Genomic DNA, 20,344 nt, shown 5'->3' on the forward strand with positions numbered 1-20,344 from the left:
AAGTTCTACGAGAAGCTAAATAGTTCGCGCAAAGGCTACGTGCCGCAAGCCGATATGTGCAAGGACTTGGACGGTAACCTTCTCACGAACGAGTGTGAGGTGATTGAGAGGTGGAAGCAGTACTATGACGAGCACCTCAACGGTGAAGCAGCAGAAAACGAAGGTGGCACGGCAACAGACCTTGGAGCACGCGCAGAAGACGACAGGCTACCGGCCCCTGATCTTCAAGAAGTTGAGGAGGAGATCGGTCGGCTGAAGAACAACAAAGCAACTGGTGTAGATCAACTACCAAGTGAGCTATTGAAATACGGTGGTGAAGCACTGGCTAGAGCGCTGCACTGGGTAATTGCCAAGATTTGGGAGGAGGAGATATTACCGGAGGAGTGGATGGAAGGTGTTGTATGCCCAATCTACAAAAAGGGCGACAAGTTGGATTGCTGCAACTACCGCGCGATCACACTGCTGAGCGCCGCCTACAAGGTACTCTCCCAAATTCTATGCCGCCGTCTGTCACCATATGCAAGAGAGTTCGTGGGGCAATACCAGGCGGGATTCATGGGTGCCCGCGCTACCACGGACCAAATTTTCGCGATTCGGCAGGTTCTGCAGAAATGCCGCGAATACAACGTGCCCACACATCATTTGTTCATCGATTTCAAATCCGCATACGACACAATCGATCGAGATCAGCTATGGCAGATTATGCACGAGTACGGATTTCCGGATAAACTGACGCGATTGGTCAAGGCGACGATGGATCGAGTGACGTGCGTTGTTCGAGTATCGGGGACACTCTCGAGTCCCTTTGAATCTCGAAGGGGGTTACGGCAGGGTGATGGACTTTCGTGTCTGCTGTTCAACATCGCGTTAGAAGGTGTGATCAGAAGAGCTGGGATAGACACGAGTGGCACGATATTCAGGAAGTCCATCCAGCTCCTTGGTTTCGCCGATGACATTGACATTATGGCACGGAACCTTGAGATGATGGCGGAAACGTACATCAGACTGAAGGCTGAAGCTAGACGGATTGGACTTGCCATCAACGCATCAAAGACAAAATATATGAAAGCAAGAGGTTCTAGGGAAGACAATGTTAGCCTCCCACCCCGAGTTCAGATTGACGGTGACGAAATCGAGGTGGTCGATGAGTTCGTGTATTTGGGCTCACTGGTGACCGCCGAAAATGATACCAGCAGAGAAATTCAAAGACGCATTATGGCAGGGAATCGTGCCTACTTTGGACTCCGGAGGACGCTCCGGTCGAATAAAATTCGCCGCCGCACGAAGTTGACTGTCTACAAGACGCTGATTAGACCGGTGGTCCTTTACGGCCACGAGACCTGGACTATGCTCGTGGAGGACCAACGCGCCCTTGGTGTTTTCGAACGGAAGGTGTTGCGTACCATCTACGGTGGAGTGCAGATGGATGACGGAACGTGGAGAAGGCGAATGAACCACGAATTGCACCAGCTGCTGGGAGAACCATCCATCGTCCACATTGCAAAAATTGGGCGACTACGGTGGGCTGGGCACGTCGTAAGAATGCCGCACGACGACCCAGTGAAAATGGTTCTAGAAAGCGACCCAACAGGAACAAGAAGAAGAGGCGCGCAGCGGGCAAGGTGGATCGACCAAGTAGAAGGTGACCTGCGGACCCTTCGCAGACTACGAGGCTGGCGAACTGTGGCCATGGATCGAGTAGAGTGGAGACGACTTCTTCGGACAGCAGAGGACAACAAGGCCTTAGCCTGATTGGTAAGGTAAGTTGAGGGCATTCAAGCCAAATGTAACAAATATATAAAATGTTTGTATCCTCTTATTAACAGGAAATCCAAACTTTGCCTGACGAATAAACTTCTAATATTTAAACAAGTTTTTAGACCGGCCATGCTTTACGCTGTGCCAATATGGTCTAGTTGCTGCACTACCAGGAAAAAAGCACTTCAAAGGATTCAGAACAAAATTCTGAAAATGATTTTGAAGTTGCCTCCCTGGTACAGTACAACCGAAGTACATAGAATTTCGAATGTTGAGACTTTAGCACAAATGTCCAACAAAATAATTAATAATTTCAGGCAAAAATCGTTGCAATCCTCAATTGCAACGATTAATTCCCTTTATACTTAGATAAGATTTAGTTTTAGTTTTTAGTTTTAAGATATCAATTGTTATACTGACATGCAGGTTAAAAAACCTGTTTAAAATACTGAATTGCCAAGACATGAACAATGTAAAAACACTTAGATATATATCATAACAATTAAGGCTGGTACGTTACTGCAGTAACTGGAGCACCTAGGTTAAAATGAAATGTAATTTATTTTGAATTTGGAACAAATAAAGAGTTAAAAAAAAAAAAAAAAAAAAAAGTCGTTTATCGAATTACATGACAAGAAAATTAGATCATACGTCAATTCAAGCTCGTGTAATTTTCAGTTTTTTTTAGAGTGTGCGACTATCGCCACCGATTGAATGTGTGGTATCCGGAATGCTACGCTCCCAGACCACATACCAGCGTGCGAAACGTAGTCATACCAGGCACCCCACGCTTCCAGATCTGCGCGTGCCCCGTGTGGTTCCGAGTAGTTCCTTGGTGGCGACCAAATCGAACTAGGCCAACGTGTTTCATCGAGTGACACCATCTACGTCGGCGATCGCGGCCGAAAACATTCTGCTGTATAAATAACTATGGTTTAGTGAATTTTTCTGCTGTTTTCTGCTATTTCCGCCTTGCCATCTACCCCACCGTCACACAACTTCACCACGTTTTACGGTATGTGAAAATTGGAATTTGATATCAAAAGATGTGGTTTTTGGAATACAACGACCCAGACTTAATTTATCTAATTTAGCAATTTTTAACCTATTGCATTAGGGATGGAAAATTCTTGAATAATCAGTCAGAATCTATGATTTGTTCATAGACAATTAAATAATCTCATCCCAGGATGCTTGGTTGCTTGGACCGACTCATTCAGATATCCAAGAGCGTACATATTTCTCCTCAAATTCAAGAGCACTATGAACGTATAGATTCAAACTCGCAGTAGGTTCACACCTCCATACAAATCTCATTAGGACACTTATCGTAATCATTATTTATTGTTTGTTTTTATATCTATTGAAATTGCAACTTACCTCACTCAGTTTGATTTCAAGTCGGATACGTTCAACATGGAACGTTGATTCGTGTCTTTACACTCATTGCAGCAAACATCATGCGGGAAAAACTTCTCGCCGAGTCCCAAATATCGTAAGTAGCTTGATCCCGGTTTGTAAGCGATACACAATCGATATCATTGTAATACGGTTTGAACTTATCATGCAAATGTGTTCAACTAAATATATCAACTATTTATAATAAACCAGACATCATACACAAATGGTAAGTAAACGAAAGAAGATTCATTGAACACCTACCTTATCAGTGACACCAAGCGTCTGTATTCCTAGTACGTTCCTCTGTAGTCGTTGGATCCCATCCGCGGCGACGACTGTGCACTTTCATTCAATAAAGGGTCGGGAGTGTGAAGTCATTGTGCATCTGCCAATGCCGGGTTCCGATAAGTCCATATTAACAATAACAACAACGACAACACGGTGATTCGTTATCAGTGCCCGAACCGTGGTCGGTATGGTATCGGTGTATGATTGTTTGTCTTCTTATCACACAATCGTTTGAAGGTATATGTGTACCAACCGATATGATAGCCAGCTCCTGTGGATCGGTCCGAAGGGCAATTTTTGCATAGTAGTCTCAAACTGTCCATCGGAAAGACCGGATCAAACGAACTGCTGCAGAAGAAATTTGCAAACGTGAATGAGTCACAGCGTTCTGATAGTTAGCGTTGAACATCTGCCCGTCATCAGTGCGCGTTTGTGTGTGATAAGAGAGTGATGTCATAAGCCGCTCCGAGATTGTATTTTCTTCAGCAGTATGGATGCGAACGATACAGACTGTACTTACCAGTTCCAAAGGTGCATATAAGTGATTTTTTTTTGTTACAACAAATGTGTGCTTATTGCGTTGAAGAACAAATTTGAACGAATTTTCTATTAAGTTGATCCTATGCAGCGACTTAATAACTAATCCGATGAATCGTTGTTACTTTGTAGCTTGGCGTCGACTGAGAATAACGAAGCATACGGATGGATAAAATCTGAGTCAACGTGCAGCCTGTCGGAAGCGGAAACCTCGATTAGCGATCCGAAGAAAGTGAGTAAGTACCCTAACACATTTCATGTATAAACTAACCATTTTAGGGGAGAGGTTGTGCTGGTATGGCCTTCACGTTATCAAATGTGTTCGGTTCGTTAGTTTTATGCTCCATTGTCCATCACTTTTAGAAATGTCGGATTCGAATCATACTCAAGGAAAAAGAGCCGTTTTTCAAGTCGTGTAGATCCTTCACCGGTACCGGTAATGTTTTTTTTTTTTTTTTTTTCTCTATTTTTGTGATTTTTAGCCGTAGGCTAGTTCATCACATACCGGTAATGTTAACTCCAGTCAGCATAGAATTATTTTCAACCAAGCTCCTTACGCACACACACAATCAACTTATTGGAGATCCGATTACTCTTATCGCCTTTTTCTCGTTGATTTTTTTTCATGGTCTCTTCAATATCGAGATATGTAGATGAATGTACCAAACACCTACATACCTCGATATTGAAGACACCATCAACATACACAATAGTAACTTCATAAGTTTAGTTGTACGGTGCTATAGAACCTTTTTTTTACTGATCTCGAATTCAAAATAGCCCCTCCCTTTATAGTTAAGTAAGCTGATGATTCATTCTTCATTCCTCAGGGTGGCTACCTATTCGGAAAAAGCGGGAAATACGGGAAAAAGTCGGGAATACAAAATCATCGGGGTAAATGAAGGAAAAAGTCGGGAATTCCATCGAGGATTTAGGATATTTTTTTTTAAATTTTGGACGAATTTGATTTATACAGTCAAACTCTCTAATTGAAGAGCAAATTGAAATCATGAAAGTTAATCAGTATTCCCCCTTTTCTCAAAAATGAATTTTCATGGCCATTAAATAGATATAATATCGATTGAAAAATTAAACAATAGCTATGAAATCGAGCATCAATTTTTGCTCGAATAGCTTTTTGTACATATGAAAAAGGAACGACACCTGTAAACAGTGCTGTCATCAAGGGGTAATCAACTCTGCACACTGTGCCGAAGCTCAGCATGGCACACTGCTCGGCATGTTAGGCAACACGTTGACAAGTAGAATACAAAAAATATAACATAATATGTATCACTGTCGAGCGTTGACGTTTTGTCAATCGTTGCTAAGGATGAATACTTTGTTTACTCCAATGTTAAGCCCAATTAGTTCGTGCCACATTTCGGAAAATCTGTAAGTATTTTCTACACCATGATCTCAACGAAACTAACAAAACCCTGTCCATCTAATTTGATTCGCAGCGAAAACCCCTGCGGTTTGTGGTTTTGTATGGAATGCGATCGGAGAAATCTTCGAGTTTGCCTTTGGTGTAAACAGGTTGGTACATTAAGTTCAAAAACAAACCGGAAGACATTGAACGTCAGTTTATGCACGATCGCAGTGTAGGGCTAGGGACGAATCTTCTCTAAACGGTGACTCGATTGTGTAGAAGAAATATTGAAAAAGTCTGTTTTCAACTCGGTTTTCAACGGTAGTCGAGCAGACGGATGATGTTCCAGAGATGTTCCTGACACATGTGCGCAAAACGTACAACAAAGGCAACAAAGCGAAATGGGAACAGCCGGAAAAATATCCTGCATCATGCGATGGTCAAATTTACACTTGGAACGAAGGATAGGGCAGGATATTCTATAAGAGTCGAGCTACATTTACATGTTTGTTATGAAGAATAACTAATAAATGTTCATCAACCTAACGTCCTTCGGAAAAACGTCCTTCAGCCTAACGTACTGCAGCTTAATGGCCCAGCTCCGAATAATCAATAAAGACAATACGATTATCATAGGAGTTTTAGGCCAGGTTCGGCTATCGGTTTTACCTCCGGTATGAAATTTTTCTCGTTTTCCGCTGAGTGTTTCCTCAGATAGTGTTGCATACCATTCAGTAATATTCCTAGAATTGAGTGGGTCTCTGTCACTTGTGAAATGACAAAAATCACGTCGTGTGACGTGACTCTACCAGGTCTACTCTACGAGTCGTGTGACTCTCTGTCACTAGTAAGGTGACTCTCCATTTGATTTGCACGGAGATTCACCTCACTAGTTCAACTTGTTCATCGCAAGAGGCCCCGGTGCGATGGGTGGCCTACCGATCGGTCAACTGTAAAGCCTTGCTGAATTTAGAAAATTAGCCTCGCTGCAGAGTGATTATCGGTGCGCTCACCGATTCCCGCTTGACGACCCTATGCAATTTGCTATTTAGCAACAGCCTCGCAAGAGCCTATGGGCGTGCAGATGAGCCAATTACACTGTGCAACACAGATTTCCAGATTCCAATCCGGCTCATCCAGAGATTACGAGTTATCTTCTTGCAGGAATGGCTGTCCGTCCGAGTTCGTTGTTTGCTTTAGTTGTAGAGGATTACAAAGGATGCCGGTGGCATTTTATTCCTCCATCGATCAGGTTATGACTTTGTTTCTGCACACCTGAAAGTAATGAGTAATTCAAATAGAATTTGCATCAGAATTTTTAGGATCGGTTGAGATTGCTTGAACACTACTCCGAAAATGAAAAATCTAACTCAATAACAAATTTCACTATAACTTCAGGGTTGCCAAACTCATGGGATAGTGACGCCTTGATTGGCACACTCCGGCCTACTTGGGCACTTTCGGCAAAACACATGGCACAGCTAAATTTCATGGCACCTATTAAGGTGGTGTCATGAAGAATTTAGAACTGGTTACTCACTGATTTTCCATACGTGCGTCCGACCATCTCGAATTCATGCGTCACCTTTAAGGAGCGACTATAATTGTAATTTGGGAATTTACACATAATTTAGCTCACTCTAACTAAATCTGGGGTACGGGTAAAACTTGTCTGCAATCAGGTCGCCATAAAACTTAAAAATACTAATCTAAACTCTACGATGTATTATGTCAGACGTTTCGGAATTGGCCTTTCTCAGGGAACATAAAGTCGACAGTGAGCATGCATAAGGGCGAATACGCGATGATCGATTCTCTTCATCGATTTTCTCTTTGCATTGCTGCAGCTAAGCGAAACAGTTTTCTAGAATTTGTTCAATTCAGAGTAAAAACAGGTTGTATTGGCTATCATAAGCAACAGCAAACGCACCGAGAAACGTTAAATCTAGCGAGTTATTAACAAAAGAGAAAATCGACAAAGAGAATCGATCATCGCGTATAGGCCCTTATGCATGCTCACTGTCGAAGTTATGCCAAATCTCATCTCCTGGATAGAAACGTTAACTGTAATCAGTGTTGGTAAAATATCAAAAGATCAAATCCCACCAATGAGAGATTTTTACTGTACACCTGAACACAAAGCGAAACTTTCATAACGGCTGGCAGCAGTAACTTCGTGTCTGCCATCTGTGAAGAGTAAGAGAGGTATCAAACTATGCTTTCTCTTTCTAAAAAAACGATGTGCAACGGAAACATTTTTGTGTTGAGTCAACTCGTAGCTACAATTTTACGTGTTGTGAATAGTCCCCACAATATCAAAGGAGCGTGGAAAATCAATATAATGCGTGAAATTGGGAGTAAATCATTTGAGTGAGCATAACGCCATCACTGACTATAATCAACACTTTTTCTTGAAGACTGAAAAACCAGATCATATTACGAGTTCTTCTAGATTTTTGAAATTCCCCGTAAGTCTACCCTATTAATTGAGCTGTCTTAAAATTCTTCGGTCTATGCAGAAGCTCCCAAAATTTACCTGTTGATTTTGGTACATAATTGCTTGAAGCTCATGGAACTCCCTTTCAAATCTGTAAATTTCTCTGAGCCTTTCTGCACTTGGCTGGAGTTTTGTTCTTTCATGAAGTTCCCTAAATTTACAAGATTATCTCGGTAATTGAAAATTCGATGTGAATGTGCATTTATAGCCTACGCTGGCGGCCATTTGTGGACTCTACAAGGAATCACCTTAAACTGCTCTCTGGACTTCCCTGAAATTTCCGGTACTTCTTATAGTTTCTGAAAATTTTCCTGCAGCTCATGGTGCTGTACTGAATTTATAGAATTTTACATTTACAGATCTTAGTACTATTTAGTATCCTCTCCCAAAAACTACAGATCTTTAAACTTCATCGAAAGTCTGAACATAAGATCTTAAGATCTCTGAGCATCCCTGGACATCCCTGGACATCTCTAAACCAAGTTGCCAAAACCTAAGTTGAGTCAAAATATCTTAAAGTAACTTACGTATCTTCGAGCAGTCCTGAGAACTCAGACCATGATTATCAGGAAAATTGTGAGAATTCTAGATAAACATTTCAAAAGGTCCTATCTGCATTGATGAACATTTCAAATGGCCCTATCTGCTTTGATCGATTCTCTTCATCGACTTTCTCTTTCCATAACCACTGCTATGTAAACAGATTTCGCGCTAATTCTCCCACATAGTTTGATAAAGGAGATTCTTATCTAGCGTCCAAAACGTCAAATACAACAGGGAAAGGTTTTGCAGCTGAGTTATTGACGAAAGAGAAAGTCGATGAAGAGAATCGATCAAAGCAGATAGGGCCATTTGAAATGTTCATCAATGCAGATAGGACCTTTTGGAATGTTTATCTAGAATTTTCACAATTTTCCTGATAATCATTGTCTGAGTTCTCAGGACTGCTCGAAGATACGTAAGTTCCTTTAAGATATTTTGACTCAACTTAAGTTTTGTCAACTTCTGTTAAGTTTCTGCAACTTTTCTGAACTTAATGGGACTGCCCTGAAGCTCTTTGATCCTCATTGATTTTTTAGAAATTTTCCTGAAATATATCGAACTGCCACTACCGGAACGTATCTGAAGAATCTTAAAACTTGCCCGTAGTTCTAGCCGTTCTTGAAGTTTTCGGGACTACCCTTAAGTTTTTTGTAAATTTCTTTAAATTCTTGGAAATTCCAAGAAATTCTCATTCTTAAAGATTCCCGCATTTTTTCCGATGGTAATGGATATAAAGTTTAAATTTTCAAGTTCTCGGAACTTTATTAAAAATACCACAAATTTCCTAACGTTCATGAAACTCCCAACTTCTTTAAAAAATTTCTGGACTTTGTTCTTGGAAAATCTGTAAAGTTCCTGCATTTTTATCTGAAGTTTATTGAACTGTGCTTAACTTCTCAAATTTTCTCTTAAGTTTTCACAAATCCAAAGTTCCTAAATTTTCTTGAAGTGAATAAAACTTTCGCAAAGATCTCTGATCTTAATCTTAGTTCACGAGGTTTTCCTGAAGTTCCATTAACTGCCTTGTAGTTTTCGGAATTTACCCTTGAAGATCTCAATGTTCTGAACTTTTCTAAAGTTCTCGGAACTTACCTGAAGTTTGTAGAATTTCTCTAATTTTTTCGGATATTCCCTAAAGTTCTTGGAACATTCCTGAACTTTTCGAAATTGTTCTATTAAGCTCCTATTTCTCTGATTTTTTCCGGACTTCCTTAAATTTATCAGAACTTCTTTAAATTTCCTCTAATTTTCTGGTGCTGATGGAGTTGGTGATGCTGCTGTTGCTACTGCTGTTGCGGAAAATGAGGTTGTATTACTAGGAGCTGTAAAAAATGATGGCGTGGATATCGTGACGGCATCTGCTGGTCCTGGTGAATTGATTCTAAGACCGTGAAGTGTTGGTCAGCTTGTCTTTATACTGACCGGTTCTCTCAAATTACTGTAGATGCGGAAAATCACTCCAGGGTGGGATATCCATGAATGACCATTCAATCTCTCCCTCGTGCAAAAGCTCATCGCGGTTTCTCACTATTAATTCCATAAAAGTTTCGGAAGAATTTCACTGTATTCTCCAGACATTTTTCCCAGAATGAGCTTAAAACTATCCTCGGAATTCCCTTGAAATTTTCCTCAACATCCCTTAGGAATTTCATTCAAAATTTGATTCTCTCGGTATTTTTTTCGTAATTATCTTCGAACTATCTGCAGGATTCACTAGAAATTATTCGCAGAATTATCATGGAATCATCCCCAGAAATCTTTTCTTTTGGAACTGTCCTCAAAATTCAATACCCTTGAGGTTCTTCTTGGAAGTCAAGTTTAAGTTGTTAATTAGACTGATGCAAATTTTGACATTTTCGCTCCACAGTGCTCAAACATTTCCAAATCGGGTCCTGATTAGTCTCCCAAAATTTGAACTCATTTGAAAAGAAACTGACTTCGCACAAACCATTTGAAGTTTATATGGAAATTACTATGGGAAAACCAAATGTTTTGTTCATATCCATCTAACAATTTACAATATAGCTCTGCTTTAAAAAATGATAACTTAGCTCGTAGAAAATTTTCTCAGCTACAACTTTGTCCTGAACCACTTTTCAATATAATGTTAGCATCAAAAGTTATCAATAATTCAAGCCCCTAATGTCTTACGAATATGCTCAATCAACTGTTCAGCAGGCAACATTGGTGTTTCTGGCGCTTGGAATAGAGCACAAAAATCATGGCTACTATGTCACACTGCAAGATACAGTGTTGCTCACAAAACAGCTGCTTGATCATGCCATAAGATTATCAATCTCTTAAACAATTAATAACTATTTTATTTGACGTTTGGCTCAACAACTACATTCAGCTAAGTTGAAGCTGAGAAAATTTTCCATAAGTATAGCTTTTGAATTTTTGAACAGTGCCATATGGAAAAAGGTAAGAAGACAATGAACAAAAAGTTTGGATTTCCCATAGTAATTTCCATATAAACTTCAAATGGTTTGTGCCAAGTCAGTTTCTTTTCAAATGAGTTCAAATTTTGGGAGACTAATCAGGACCCGATTTGGAACCGTTTGAGCACTGTGGAGCGAAAATGTCAAAATTTGCATCAGTCTATTGTCCATCCATTCCGCAAAACGTTGTAGTTTTTATACCAGAAATGTTCAATAAAGCTTGCCCCTCCATTCACCAGAGCTGTGCAATTTTTACATTAGGAATTTTCGATTCAGTTTGCCCTTCCATTCAGCAGATTGTTGCAAATCTTACACCAGAAATTTTCAATACAAACTTGCCCTCAGGTAATTTTACACCTGAAAATTTCAACTGTCCAGAACTATGCGAATTTTTCACCGTTAATGTTCAATAAAAATTTCATCCCCAATCTTCTGATTGGTTTAGATTTCCTTTTTTCCATTTTCCACCAGACATTTTTTAATAAAGCTGGTTTCTCCTATCATCAGAATGTTGCAGGTTTTCCACCAAATAAAGCTTCCCCCTTTTTTCAGATTTTTCATCATAAATATTCAGTAAAGCAGTTTCCCTCCAATCGTCAGAATGGTGCAAATTTTTATTGCAAACAAATGAATGCAGGATGCAAATTTAAGACCAAAAATTTTCCGAAAAGCTTGTCCATCCGTTTACCAGAACGGTGCAGATTTTCCACCAGAAATTTTCAATATAGCTTAATTTTAAATAAAGCTTGTGCCTTCATTTAGCAAACCAGTGCAAGTTTTCCACCAGAAATTTTCTGTTCATTTCATTAATCAGAGCAATGCAAATTTTGCACCAGAAATTTTCAATAAAGCATGCTCCTCCATTCACCAGAACGGTGCACCAAAAATTGTCAGTGAAGTTTGTTTCACCATGCACCTTTGTGGTGCAATTTTCAGGCTTTGCCTCTTCATGCACCATAAATTTTCAATGAAGCTTGCATTCATCAGAACGATGCAAATTATGCACCAGAAAAATGAATAAACCTTGCTTCTACATTCACCACAGTGTTGCGAACTTTACACCAGAAATTTTCAGTTAAATGCGCACCTTCTTCTTTTAATCCTCCATCCTCAAAAAAAAAAAATTACACCTGCATTTTGTGTATGTACTGTGATGCAATTTTATGACCAAAAAATTTCATTGAAGTTTGACCCTATATGCACATTTCAAGAGCCACATGTGAAAAGGGCATACAAGCTTTTTGTAAACAAACCTTTGCAGGCCCTTTTCTCGCCTATCAAGGGTCGCCCACGCAAACCACGCAAACAACATCATCGGGAAGAAGAAAGTTTCCCCTACCGAGTGATGTTGATGGTTTTGGTGAGTGTCATATGGGTAGCAAGAAAAGAGCATAAGAAGGTTTGTTTACAAAAAGCTTATATGCCCTTTTCACATGTTGTTCTTGATTTGTGGTGCAATTTTCAGGCTTGGAATTCTCGAAGGAATCTTCTCGAAGAAAATCTCTCAATCTCGAAGGAATTGACGTAATAAAAGGTTTTCTGTGCCCTTATATTATGAAATGAAGTTGTTTTACCTTCAAATCAAGTAATCAAAAAATCAAGTTATTTTATGTCATAATTTTATAAATGTGGAAATAAATATCTTATTTATAAAAGGGGGAGCAACTGCCCTACCTTGCCCCACCCTGTGCACGCCAGAGCTTCTTCAGCGTGACCCACTTCGATCTCTCTGAATAATTCAAGTTCTTTTTGTAAAACTTCAAATCAACCATGCAAAAGAGATCTTCAAGCGCAACCTCACGAACACCAAAATCCAACGTCCATATATAAAAATGAAGAAGAAGAAGAAGAAGAAACAGAAATGTATCGCGATATCACAACTAGGGGAAATGACGGCTTCGGCATGACAGACTATTTTCGGCAACGCAAATTGAAACACTATTTTCACTGGATTTTCTTACGAAAACACTTCGCTGAATGCATGCAAACGATTCTTTATGCTTCCAGCTTCAATTTGACTATATTTTTACCACTGAGAAAAAGCAATCTAGCAAGGTTTTCTTGAAATGCAACACACGCACTACAAATTGTAGCAGATTTCGAGTTGCCGATAATAGAACAGTAGATTTACATGCAGTTCAAATGGAACGGTTGCCGAAGAAAAACTGGTTGCCGACAATACTCGCTCTCACTAGAGAAGATTGGAGCTTTGTAAAAGCGTTTCAAAACAGTTTTTGACCATTCTTTCGACTGAAATTGTTAGAGCAGCTGGCAGCAAAAGATTGTAAACAAACCAATACTGCATATGTGTGCGTTCCTTAAAGAAAAAGGCTATAGAAAGAACGTCACTGCTTAGGTTGCCGAGAATACGTAAATTCCCCTACTTAAAAAGGTAGCGCGCGGTCTCACGCACACTTTTATGCATCTGGAGAACTCTATAGGTTAAAGTCGAAGACATCATATCAACAGGACTGGCAACTCTTACATTTTCTCAAACGACCGGCATGAGACAGGCACAATCGCTGACGCTCAAAGGTAAATACTCCGAACGAATTGGATAGCAAAGGTTCCATCCTCAGAAGAAAGGTTAGTGCATTTGCTCATGTTTCTATGCGTTGCTTCCATCTTCGCTCAAGCACAGCGCTACTGTGTCTGTCGCTCGGGTTCAGACAAAGTTGCCAGTCTTCTTGATAAGTCTTATATAAGTGAGGCACGGATTCAAACAAACTGCCTTGACAACCATATGCCTGGGTGGTTTCTATCAACACTGCCAATGCAATCAATTGATAGCCGCTGCTCGATTAACTCTGGCTTTGATAGTCCATTTGCCTCAAAACCAGCCAGTCCACTCCTCTCTTATACTAGACCCCTCTCTACTATAGAGCATTAACTTTTCCAGAACGAAGAGTTCGCAATAACGTGCGCAGCACCAGAGTCAACTCGGCGTACACACCTCACAATCGTTTATCACGCTACAAAACTGCACTGAACAGTATTATACCCTTCCGAACCAGTAATACGGGGTGAGTGTTCCAACCATCGTCATTCCTAGCACTTATAATGTATACAATCGTTTCCCTTCCAGATCAACCGATCTCCCGGTAGACAATGTCGGTTGCATGTCAAACAGTTCCTTTTCGTGGGTCCGAAAGTTCCTCATCACCCCAGCGCAGCAGCGAACCTACCAAAGTCTTCCAACCAATGCGGCCAACAGCAACCAAAACGATGCGTTTCTTCTACCAAAACGACCATTCAGCGACAGCTGCGAAGTGAACTGCCGACGACTTCTCGGCATCTACAAGTATGAGGAAACCATGAATGGACGCAAGAAGGTTTCCATGTTCAAAGTGGTCTGGAGATTCACCCGAACTCGTCTGCTTATTGCGTCCATGTTTCAGTGCTTCGCGATGTTGCTGGAATTTATGGGTGTGGTAATATTTTCCAATTTAATCACCGAATCCATGCAGACTGTGGTAACGAGAGGGTGCCAGAGTTGCCCAGCCATCTCCAATTGCTCCAACGTTCCACCGATGATACTCGGTATAAAGTTTGGCATGAATTGGGGCGTTTGCAACAGCACGACTAAGGTGACAGCGTCCGATGGACGAACTGATCGTTTGCTGCTTTCGATGGGCGTGTTTCTAGTCTTCTTCATGGCGATGTTCTTCAACAGTGTGAAAAACTGGCTGAACCTGCGGACGGCAATACGACTGCGAACGGCCATCCTCTCGTCGGTCTACAAACGCGCCGTTAAGAGCAACATCGTAAACCAGGTTTCGGCTCACCAGATTATGACGATGGCGAACGGAGAGAGTGAAGCTGTTTTTCAGATAGTGGAATCAGGTGTTCAAATGATAGGTATCATCTTTGGATTTGTGTTGGCCTTTGTATCTGGGCTGATACTGCTCTCGATATCGGGTATTCTACCTCTGGTGGGATCACTTCCTCTTCTGCTCCTGCTGATAGTAACGGGTAACATTTCGAAAACGTACTACAGGAAATTCCTAGCTTTCGGATCAATGAAGCTATCTGTGGTGGAAGACATTCTCTTAAATTTCAAAAACGTAAAATCTCTCCAGTTGGATACGATTCTCATCGATAGATTCATCGACTGTCTCAGCCGGCAGTACAGAGCCCTCAAGTGGTGCATCATTTATTCAACGAAATTCACCGGTGGCGTAACTTCCGCCATTCTCGTCGGAGGGCTCTACCTGATTTGGTGTGACGTCAATATAAAAACCGAAAGCACTGAAGTATTGATATTGCTGCTGGTCTTCGCATATCATGTTCAAAAAATCACACTGGATTTCTGTCACTGCATCCATCACATCCTACAGGGAAAGGCATCCCTTGAAAAGGTGAAGCAATCGTACCAACTATCAACTCCGGACAATGTGCGCCTAAAGCCGAATCGGGAAAATTTGGTAATTCAGATAAATGATCTGGAAGCAGCGTGGCCCAGCGTTGATGGAAAGTCGAATGGTTTCAAGCTATGTTTGGACAGCTTTGAAATCGTAAACGGTCAAATAATTGGCGTGACGGGTAATTCTGCAACTGGGAAGACAACGCTGTTGCATACAATCCTGCGCAATACGGAAGTCAAGAAGGGAAAGGTGCTGCAAAGGGGTAAAATGGCATTCTTCCCTTCGGAACCAGTGTTGGTGAATACCAGCCTGAAAGAGAATGTACTTTTCGGAGAACCGATGGATCCACAGCGGTAAGTGTCCCCCTTTTGTCGTCCCTCCCCTCAAGTCCGTCGTTAATAGCATGTTCTTCTTTTGATGACCTAGATACTACTTCGCCATTCACGCTATGAAGCTTAACGAAGACATCCTACAGGCAGCTGGCACCGATGACATTCCTATCACCTACCTGGAACTAACAGCCCAACAATTGGAAAGAATTGTTCTGGCTCGAGCAATTTACTGCCATCGACAGATTATCGTTCTGGATGAACCACTGACCTGTTTCACAAATCTTCGGGAAGCGAAAGAATTGTTCGTGCAGATGATCAACACCTTTAAGCAGGAAAACAAAACCATCATACTGGCCACTCGCTTCGATGATGTAAGTTCGGATTGTCATTCTCTTAAATTCTCTCTTAGGAAAATTTGATGATTTATTTTTGTCATTCAGTTCCTTCAACATTGTGATCGCGTTTTCCGAATTGAAGATGGGTCAATTTACCGCGAGGGAAGCTACGCCGAAATATTGAATATGCCGTCGCACGTGGAAATGACCCGGAGGTGCAACATCGAAACGATCAGTCGTAGTGCATTCGAAGCTTACGAAGGAAGTGCCTCGACCGCTATATATATTGCAAAAACGGAAAACTCCAAAGCCAACAGGCGATCGAAGACGTTTGGCAATACTAGTTCTACGGCGAATGGTTCCACTGCGTCGTTTGAGCAATTGAAAGACATGTCGCTCGCGACTAGCATTCGTAGTTTCGATGTGTGCGACTATATTACACTTGCGATCCTTCATTTGATCAACAACGTGCTCTACTTTGGACCGATTTTCATACTGGTGATCATCGTTGAGCAGGGCGATATCCACCCATGGCTGAGCACAATCTGTTTGGCTGTGATTATTTGCGCCTTCTTAGTGGATATCTTTTCCAAGGTTCACGTGGCACGTGTAACGGCTGCTCGCAACAAATCGTATCAGCAGTCATTGATTAGAACTGTGCTGAAATGTTCCTTATCCCACCTACTGATAACGAGCACATCGGATTTGGTTGATCTATTCACGGATAAGATTTCTGCCAGATTTGCCCTGATCAACAGCTGCATTCAATACGCGTGGATTGTCGTGTTTTCGTCAACTTTACTCGTGATCGCCAACTTCTGGACGGTACCCATAGTGTTGCTACTGCTGCTAATGGCTATCGTTTTGATAACCTACTTGAAATACAGTATGCAGCATCTGTACAACCACGAGCATCACTCTAAAAGGCGGATGTTTTCGATTCTGTCCAATCACCTGTCCGGGCGCGCTGCGATTCAATCGTTTGATTACGTTACCACCTTCGTACAAGAGTAAGTACTAAACATCGTTTAAACGTTTACAATGTTTCTATCTAGGTAATAACATTGAATCTATCCCAGCTGGGACGGTATGGCTACTTCTTCTGCCAACTGGAACTTTACGCCTGACCTATATTTTCAGCGATATTTCAGTGGGGTCATCAATATTGAGCCGCTCCGTACTAAATTTGTTGTAATCGAAGTAATTATTCCGAGTAAAATCCTCGGTCGAATCACAACCTTCCTGGCAAAAGTTGCCGAGGAACACGCCCTATATGCTGCTGTAGTCGAACAGAAGGAGAAATATTGAAACACGAAATCAAACTTTTATGGCGGTAAGCTCCAACTCGGATTAACTTTTAATATCGTCTCTGTTTGGCCCCGCGCGTGAAATATCGCTCAAGACGAAATTCATCTTTACGACTCGCGGTATGCATTGCTCCAGCGATTGGCAACAACGTCTCGACACAGCTCCTTAAAACAGTTTGGCTTGCTCTGCTTCATCTCTCGTTTGAGGGGAGGTTCTCATTCAAATGGTCAAAAAGTAAGCTAAGTTTAGAATTTTTTTGTGTGCCAATGAAAAAACATAGAAGGACGTGGTTCTGAAATTCAAAAAGCTTAGACCTTCGTCTTTATTTCCAAATTTTTACAAGGCGAAATAAAAACAAAATGGCGCCCGTTGTCACGTTTAGAGAAAGGTAGTGTACGCCTGGAATAGTCAAACTGCATACAGCCTGGTACCTCAGGATCGATCTGAAACACAACACGATTAATGCGGCTGTAAAGTGAACTAAATTTATTGGAGGAATGACCTAAAAACGGGTAAAAAACTTCAAATTGGACGAAATGGTGCGATCTCAAACTTTTTGGTCGATTTTTCACCTCTTTTTTTCCTCTTGAAGGCTTCAGGAAAAATAGTGAATGCAAAGAATTTGTAGATTTTATAGGTCATTCCTCCAATGAAAAAAGTTTTCTTACGAATGGTCAAAGGTAAAAGTCGCTAAATTAGAACATTTTCAAATGAGATTGTACGCAGTTTTGAAAAATCATGTTTCGAGATAAACGCGTTTAAAGTTTTGGCAACAGTCCCATGGCGGCCGGGATGCCGCTTCGAACAATGGCCTGTAGAAACTTTTCTTGTGCGTGGATCGAAAAACCCTTTCAACACAATATAGTAGACACTTATACCCTTCAAATAATGCAATAGCAAAAAACGATTTTTTGAAATTTTTTAATTAGAACCTCCCCTTAAGTGCGATCGTGGTCGCTCGAAACACTCCTCTACTTTCCTCTCTGTCTGCTTCTGTTCTTGCTCTCTGAACACGTCTTCTGGCTCTGAGACAACTAGTGCGGAGGGTGCTAGGTGCCTCGTTCCGATGTGCGGTAAAAGAGGTGAGGAGAAAGGAAACTAGTGGACTCTTTCGTTCTCGCGTCTTCTTATGCAGCAACAGACGTGACGTCACGTCTGCTGTTGCATAAGAACACCGTCAGAATGAAAGAGTCCACAAGTTTCCTTTCTCCTCACCTCTTATACCGCACATCGGCCTCGTTCCACCAGTAAGCTGAATGCCGTCTATTGGAGAATCAAAGTGACGATTGACTAACACGGAACCGAGGGGGGCGACACATCTAAATCTCAATTCTAGATGTTCAAAAAATCTCACACTAGCGAATCAATCTTCGAAAAATCATCTTTCATTTCTCGCATCTACTTGCATCGCGCATCATCTTTTTGCAGGAAATCTTCAAAATCGACATAAATCTTCCTTCTATCTACTCAGCGTGCGTGCAGCTAGCCACAGCAAAACACAATCTTTTCTGCATCGTAGATAGAGTCGTCCCCCTCGCACGGAACCGAAAAATTACCCAAAATTAAGTTCTTTTCACTCATCTTCCATGTTCTGTTCAATAAGCTAATTTTCAGTAAACCGTTTACATTTGACTACGGCAAAAATAATTACTACCCTACTATATTCTACCCAAAATTAATTTGACTCAATTTTGAGAATATCTCATTTACTTACTAGTAGCTTATTGAACAATAGTCATGAGAAAGTCGAGTCTCTCGTTCCGTTTTTGACAGCAACAAAAAGTGAGAGTGGGATGCAAAACTCAAAATTACCCAAAATTAAGTAATAAGAACTTAAATTTAGGGTATTTTTTTCTCTGTGAACAGATGGCGAGTGGGTGAAAATGGTAATGACTAGGCTTGGCAATAGCGGAGGCTTATTTCTAAAATCGGTTTTCTGGTATTGAAAAATCTAATCCAGTATTTTACGATCGCTTATGGTCGCCACAATCTGGCTTAGTTCCTGGTAGGGAACATAAGATTTGAAGTTTGGCTTGTGTCGTTTGACGTGTAAACGATCAAATTTGAACGTTTACACGTCAAACTGCACAACCCAAACGTCAAATCATATGTTCCCTATATATATATATATATATATGATTTGAAGGTAAAATAACTTCATTTCATACTAAAATTTTTTTTTTGCGTCAATTCCTTTGAGATGGTGCCTGAAAATTGCACCACAAAGGTGCATCAAGGGACAAACTTTAAAGAAATTTGTTGGTCAAAAAATTGCACCACAGTGACAGATACAAAAAAAATCTGGTGTAATTTTTTTTAAAGGGGTTCATGGAGGGTTAAAAGAAGAGGGTAAATTTAAGGTTGAAAATATTTACCTTCGTGGTGGTAAATCTAAGAAATAGATTTCTATTGAATAATTCTGGTGTAAAAATATCATCAAGGTGGTGCATGGAGGGACTAATCGAAATGAATAACTCTGGCGGAAAAATTGAATCACGCTAAAAATTTGGAGGCGCACATTTAGCTGAAAATTTTTGGTGGAACGTTCGCAACACTGTGGTGAATTTAGAAGCAAGGTTTATTCATTTTTCTGGTGCATAATTTGCATCGTTCTGATGAATGCAAGCTTCATTGAAAATTTATGGTGGAAAATTTGCAGCATTCTGGTGCATGAAGAGGCAAAGCCTGAAGCACACTTCAGTAACAATTTTTGGTGCACCGTTCTGGTGAATGGAGGATGCTTTATTGAAAATTTCTGGTGCAAAATTTGTTTCGCTCTGATAAATGAAATGAACAGAAAATTTCTGGTAGAAAACTTGTTCTGGTCTGGTAAATTAAGGAACAAGCTTTATTTAAAATTGAGCTCCATTGAAAACTTGGCTTGTATCATGTAATATAGGCTGTCTTGCAATGAGCACTAGACTGATGTAAAATTTGAAATTTTCGCTCCACAGTACTTAAATGGTTCCAAATTGGGTCCTGCTTAGTCTCCCAAAATTTGAACTACTTTAGTAAGAAACTGACTACGCACAAACCATTTCAAGTTTGTATGGGAATTACTATGGGAAAACTTATGTTTTTGTTCATATGTATCCAACAATTCACCACATCAATATGCTTTTAAAAATGATAGCAGTGATTGTAGAAAATTTTCCCAGCTACAACTTT

At 40.7% G+C, this 20,344-nt stretch overlaps 1 protein-coding gene across 4 annotated transcripts in view; it reads left to right on the plus strand.

The window, feature by feature from the left end:
- Nucleotides 1–3,172: 3,172 nt before the first annotated feature.
- The window catches only part of LOC135717644 (ATP-binding cassette sub-family C member 11-like), a 70,862-nt gene continuing 53,690 nt past the window's right edge, over nucleotides 3,173–20,344 (plus strand). For 2 of the 4 annotated variants that reach the window (XM_065239804.1, XM_065239803.1), the window contains exons 1-6: nucleotides 3,772–3,978; nucleotides 4,117–4,220; nucleotides 13,737–13,860; nucleotides 13,923–15,554; nucleotides 15,628–15,904; nucleotides 15,974–16,878. In XM_065239804.1, the coding sequence (XP_065095876.1) occupies nucleotides 3,938–3,978; nucleotides 4,117–4,220; nucleotides 13,737–13,860; nucleotides 13,923–15,554; nucleotides 15,628–15,904; nucleotides 15,974–16,878 (3,083 nt within the window). In that variant the 5' untranslated portion in view covers nucleotides 3,772–3,937. Of the gene's footprint in view, nucleotides 3,254–3,771; nucleotides 3,979–4,116; nucleotides 4,221–13,736; nucleotides 13,861–13,922; nucleotides 15,555–15,627; nucleotides 15,905–15,973; nucleotides 16,879–20,344 lie in introns of those variants that run through there. The other 2 variants (XM_065239805.1, XM_065239806.1) reach the window with 2 other exon arrangements.

This window comes from Ochlerotatus camptorhynchus, unplaced genomic scaffold (genome assembly GCF_037179485.1).
Source record: "Ochlerotatus camptorhynchus isolate MF236.1 unplaced genomic scaffold, CSIRO-AGI_Acam_v1.1 ptg000062l, whole genome shotgun sequence".
NCBI lineage: Eukaryota > Metazoa > Arthropoda > Insecta > Diptera > Culicidae > Ochlerotatus > Ochlerotatus camptorhynchus.